The 5,673-nt window shown below is 41.6% G+C and overlaps 1 protein-coding gene and 1 long non-coding RNA gene across 5 annotated transcripts in view; one reads left to right on the forward strand and one right to left on the reverse strand.

Annotated features, from left to right (window-relative positions):
- LOC108745751 (alpha-N-acetylgalactosaminidase) overlaps positions 1 to 5,313 on the forward strand; it is a 5,845-nt gene extending 532 nt beyond the window's left edge. The window contains exons 1-8 of one of the 4 annotated variants that reach the window (XM_018482083.1): positions 2,149 to 2,173; positions 3,229 to 3,390; positions 3,482 to 3,656; positions 3,802 to 3,976; positions 4,064 to 4,158; positions 4,233 to 4,592; positions 4,789 to 4,953; positions 5,034 to 5,213. In XM_018482083.1, coding sequence (XP_018337585.1) covers positions 3,230 to 3,390; positions 3,482 to 3,656; positions 3,802 to 3,976; positions 4,064 to 4,158; positions 4,233 to 4,592; positions 4,789 to 4,953; positions 5,034 to 5,213 — 1,311 coding nt within the window. In that variant the 5' untranslated portion in view covers positions 2,149 to 2,173; position 3,229. Of the gene's footprint in view, positions 1 to 2,148; positions 2,174 to 2,697; positions 3,032 to 3,209; positions 3,391 to 3,481; positions 3,657 to 3,801; positions 3,977 to 4,063; positions 4,159 to 4,232; positions 4,593 to 4,788; positions 4,954 to 5,033 lie in introns of those variants that run through there. The other 3 variants (XM_018482084.1, XM_018482081.1, XM_018482082.1) reach the window with 3 other exon arrangements.
- LOC108745756 lies at positions 705 to 2,096 on the reverse strand. Its single transcript, XR_001939118.1, has 3 exons — positions 1,914 to 2,096; positions 1,502 to 1,809; positions 705 to 1,333 (listed from the first exon to the last, which is right to left on the reverse strand). It is a non-coding gene; the product is annotated as an uncharacterized LOC108745756 (long non-coding RNA).
- Positions 5,314 to 5,673: the final 360 nt, after the last annotated feature.

Genomic DNA, 5,673 nt, shown 5'->3' on the forward strand with positions numbered 1-5,673 from the left:
GACGAATGGAGCGTGGATGTAGATCGTGCCAGGGTTACGATTATAGCTTAGAATGCAAGAGTCGATGGGAATATTTCATCGACCTCGACCCGCCGCTCAGACACATCTGTAATATCGTCCACCGATTAGGACGCGACGCTAATTTGGCGTCATTACGGTCAACAGTTCTTGTTTTTTTTTTTCCTCTTCTATTTTCCTCTCTCTTTTCCCCTTTGAGATAGAGAGCAGAATTAGCTTTAGCGGAGAGAGACGCGAGCGTGCAAGAAATCAAACTCTCCATTCCGCGGTGAAGGAAGGAGGGGGAAATTAGAAGGCGAGAAGCTGTGCTCTTTTATGTCTTTCTTTGTAAAGAAATGCGAGGGAGGTGGATGTACAATGCACGATCATTTATACTCGACCAAAATGGAGCTATTTAATTTGTGACAGTTTAAGAGGGAGACAAGCTGTTTGCTATTTAAATGTGAAATATTTTTCAATTTATCGTATCTTAATTATCTGTGATGTAACAAGATTCCACTCAATTACGATCTCGTTCCGATACGAGAAGAAAGAAAAGCGTATCAGTACTTCCACGCCTCATTTATACCTCGTTAAAATAAAATATTGATATCGGTATCACGAATTATCAAGAGCGAACGAATTTAGAAGCGCGTAACGATAGTTACGGTGCATAAAAATGTTTCGTTTGACAGTCTAGAAGTTTTCGGGAGATTTGGAAATTATCGAGAAAATTCGAAAATTCCTATTGAGTGATAAAGAAAAGATATTGCAAGTCCAGTATGTGCTTTTCTGATCTCACTGATAAACTCCATGCTAATTTCGTACAGCGTCCCAGAAAATCAAAGAACGTAAATGTTTAATTATTTCTTAATTATCTCCGGTATCTTGCGCATTCTTTTATCGCCGGCGGCGATTGTGCTCAGAGTAACCATTTCCGGCACGGCTCTCGAAACGTTAACAACGCGCAATCTACGTTTCGAGCTAAAACCGCAATCTATTATATTGCCATAACTCGTAAGAAACTGTTCTTCTATTACTCCGGTAACCCACACTCGACGTTCAACGATCAAGTGCGCGAAAGATTACGATCGGGCGATCGAAATTTCCGCCCGCGATATAGAAACGTCGGCGTAAAGAAATGCTACCGAAGTATCGCGATGACAGCCGTGCGCGGTATCTTTTCTTTTCATCGAGATATCCCCATGTTCGCTCTCTTTCTTCCTTTGACTCTTCTTTCCTTCCTTTCCACGGCGTGGAATGACGACGAGGATTGCAAACCGGTTCACATCTATTTGGCTACTTTCTCGGCTCGCGTCGCGGCATGCCGCCCGCACTATATATGCGGAAACAATTTGATACACGTTAGCTCATGTAGTAATACACGCAGTCATGATGTACAATAATAATAATACCTATAATATATTAATATTGCATTAAAAAGACTGAGAAAAGGAAAGAAAGAGCAATACATAAAATAAGTATCGGAACAACGATAATAAACCTTTCATGGGGCGGCAGCAATAACAATCTGTCCAGGATAGAGTGATTGAAATGTAGATAGGTTAAAAAAGGAACCAGGTGACTTTTGAGGTATCCTGTACGTCAGCACGATTGCGAGTTCACCACGTCTCTCCCACTCGCGATATTACTATTGCCTGTCGTCGTCTCTCTCCCTCCAACCGATTTCCTCGCTGTTTTCTCGCTTTGTCTCCTCTCGCTCTCTTAACACGCCGTCCACGTCACCGCCCTTCCACAAACCACGATGCTTTCATTTTTATCGGTGACGAGCGAGGCTAGCGTCGATCAGATCTGTAGTATAAATCAAAGCGTCGACGAGAGTTCGGTATGAATAAGCGAGGACAATTAAGCCTACTTTTCCGTAACAGTAGTCTCCTCGACATCTCTTTACAAACCTTGATTTCCGACAATGCTTGCATACGCTTAGATGTGGAACCTTGAGGCGTCGATTTGAAATACGAAGGACGCATAATGTTATTGTTTAGCATCTTTCAGTAGCCTTCGGAAAACGCCCGACACTTGGCGTAGTCTTGGCACTCGTAGTTCTCTCATGCAATTAGCTACGCTCTTGTCGAGACGGCGCGAGTCCAAAGTAAATTTGAAATTGTAACCAACTGGTAACTAAAGAAAAGAAATCAAATAGGTGCCCCGGAAGGTAAATAATTCTTCATATTGTTCCCTGAAATTATAGAAAAGTAGAACATGTAATGTAACAAATATTTTCATCCGTCGTTTTTTTCTTATTTAAACATAATTAATATTTGAATTTGTCATCCATAACCGCACGATAGAGTTCAAAGTAACTCAGTAAGGAAGTTGTAGAGAATTTAAAAAGAAAGAATAATTTATAGAATCATGCAAAACTTACTAAAAATAGATTGGAAGGGCATTTGCATTAACTTGCAAAAGCAGTACCGTTTGAAAATATAATAAAAAATATCAAGATACTAATAACATTATTTGATTAAAGTTTAAAATCGTTCTTTCATTTAATTCTAATGACTAAAAATAAAATCAACGAAACAAAGGTTGAAAGAGATCTAGAGGAAGTTTGAAATTCTAAGAAAATCCGCAAAAAATGCTCGATCTCGAGACGCGAAGTTCCGTTCTTTAAAAAAAAAAAAAAAGAAAGGAAAAGAAAGAGGTCGCGAGATTTCGGGGATTTCACAAGACGTTTCCGGAGCAGAAGTGATCTAACCTGTCGCGCGCGCGCGTCCCCTAACCTCTTCGCTACACGGTACGGCGTGACACGACGGCACATCCGCTCGGATAGGAAAACTCGAGGCGGTTATGCCCGCATAACGCAAACGGGCCGGTCTACGTACAACGTTGTTTGTCGACAGACGCGCGGATCGGCGGAGGCAGGCGCGGCACGACGCGAGTCGGCGACGGTGATCGCGCGTAAAAATGAAATGGGGCATTGGGTGAAAGTACTCGCGGCAGCGGCGGCGACGGCAGCGGCAACGGCAAGCGAGCGTGCGAGCGAGCCTACCTCTTATATCAGATCAGTACGGTAGGCGCGCCTCGTCACAACACGCGTCTACCTCGCGTCGTTTCTCTTCACCAGCGGACTCTCCTGATGACCTCTCCGTCGACCGTCTTGTCACGGGAATCCTGTTCCGCTTCGCGCCCCCGGACTATGCTGCCAACCTGGTAGCCTCGTCATTATCCTACTCACTGACCGAGAGCAGCTTTATTATCTTTCTACAGAATGCTGCGCAACCTGTGGTCCCTTTGTCTTCTCTTATCGCTGGTCACTCTAGCTCCAGCGTTGGAGAATGGACTGGCCAGAACACCTCCGATGGGATGGTTAGCGTGGGAAAGATTCAGGTGCAACACAGATTGCAAGAATGATCCAGACAATTGTATAAGGTGAGCTCCAGAGCAGTGACGATATATATGGATAGGATATTTGATGTAAGTGCAAAAGAAATTATAGTGATTGGTCTCATCTGATTCACAGTGACCGTCTCTTCCGGACCATGACAGATATTGTGGTGGCAGAAGGGTATGCTGCAGTAGGATATGAATACATTAATGTGGACGACTGTTGGTTGGAGAAAGAAAGGGATTTAAATGGACAACTTGTACCAGATAGAGAACGATTCCCATATGGCATGAAGAGTCTGTCAGATTACGTAATTTACTGTCTATCACTTTAAAAATGTCTCGTTTGCCTGTTGCACAAATTCGTTATTCTGCACTTGGCTTACTTCCCAGCCTTATAATGCTCCTTTGTGATTGTGCGTGATGCTTTATGAAAGACATTGCTCTGTTTGTTAGGTGCATTCGAAAGGTCTCAAGTTTGGTATCTATGAGGACTATGGTAACTACACTTGCGCTGGATATCCAGGTATATTGGGTTACTTGGATATAGATGCTACCACATTTGCTTCCTGGGATGTGGATTATGTAAAGTTAGATGGTTGTTACTCGCATCCTGTTGATATGGATAGAGGTATAATTATATCTTATAAATGATCTGTGTAAGTTCTTTTTTAATTAAATAAATTAACATTAAAATAATATGGTATTTACACTGAAGGCTATCCCGAGTTTGGGTATCTCCTAAATCAGACTGGAAAACACATGATATATTCATGCAGCTGGCCTGTTTATCAAATTTATGCAGGTATGAAGGTAAGTATCTCAATACATTTCCTCTGATTTATTTCTTCTAGAGGCAGTCAGTTTGATGTTAATATAATTTTCAGCCGAATTACACCTCGATTGCAGAAAACTGCAATCTCTGGCGCAACTTCGACGACATCCAGGACTCATGGGCCAGTGTAGAGAGTGTCATCGATTACTACGGTAACAATCAAGACGCGATTGTGTCCAATGCCGGTCCTGGGCACTGGAATGATCCAGACATGTTGATTATCGGTAACTTTGGTTTGAGCTACGAGCAGAGCAAAACGCAAATGGCGATCTGGGCTATACTAGCGGCACCATTACTCATGTCTGTTGATCTCAGGACGATTAGGTCAGAGTACAAAGCCATCTTGCAAAACAAAAAGATTATCGCCGTAGATCAAGATCCATTGGGCATTCAAGGTCGACGGATATACAAAGTGAGTGATTTAAAAGTTAAATGTGTCAGTGCCTTGAATATATCGGTGTGATCGATTGGTATTATCACGAGTTGAAATTCGAAAGTATACATTATTGACAAGTCGTATAATTCAGTTATATTAGTGAGAGTTTCGGCTGAACTCATCGAAATGTGTCTCAGAGACAGTGTGATCCATTGATAACTTACAATTGCAGCACAAGGGCATTGAGATTTGGGCAAGGCCCATCACCCCTGTTTACCAAAACTACTACTCGTACGCGATCGCGTTCGTCAACCGACGAACGGACGGCACGCCGTCGGATGTGTCGGTCACGCTGAAGGAGTTGGGTCTACAGTATCCTGCAGGATATCGAGTGGAGGTTCGTAGCCGTTACGTATAACAGTTTGATCGGCAGAAATGTCTAGGAAAAGAATTCGAAAGTATCATTGTTCTTTTCAGGATTTGTACGAGGACGTGGATTATCACGTGCTGACGCCACAGACCAAGATTAAGGTTAAAGTGAACCCGTCAGGCGTAGTGATACTGCGATGTAATCTGAATATAGACGACGTGTTTCGCTACTCGCCGTATTCGTCCTTGAATCAAGTCTTTAAACTTAGGCAAAATTCATTTGAATGATCGTACGTTTAACGTATTATCTTAATTTCTATCGGCGTTTTTAACACGCGCGCACGTGCGAGCGCGTTACGTTCTATATTAACATAATATATAATATAAGGAAGAATAGAAAATAAAGAATTTTATAAACTTTATTCACTCGTGTTATTTAAAATGATATTCCGTATTTACGCTTTACTTTCGTATCATATCTATGTATATGGCGTTACTTTACATTTACCCTTGACTTTATGCAATCCATTAGATAACTTGAACATACATATAGTTTGGATTTGGTGATCGAGCTGATACTTTTTTCGAATTAAAGCTTTATTTGTATAAAAATTCTAATTTAAATGTGACTTAAAAACGATCAATATTGCATTTATGTTAAAGAGATAAGTCCCTTCATCGTCGATGTAACAGACACATCTCGTCATACATGCAAAAGCGCCAAACATATCTTTTTATATTTGTCGCA

This window comes from Trachymyrmex septentrionalis, unplaced genomic scaffold, assembly GCF_001594115.1.
Source record: "Trachymyrmex septentrionalis isolate Tsep2-gDNA-1 unplaced genomic scaffold, Tsep1.0 scaffold148, whole genome shotgun sequence".
NCBI classification, from domain to species: domain Eukaryota; kingdom Metazoa; phylum Arthropoda; class Insecta; order Hymenoptera; family Formicidae; genus Trachymyrmex; species Trachymyrmex septentrionalis.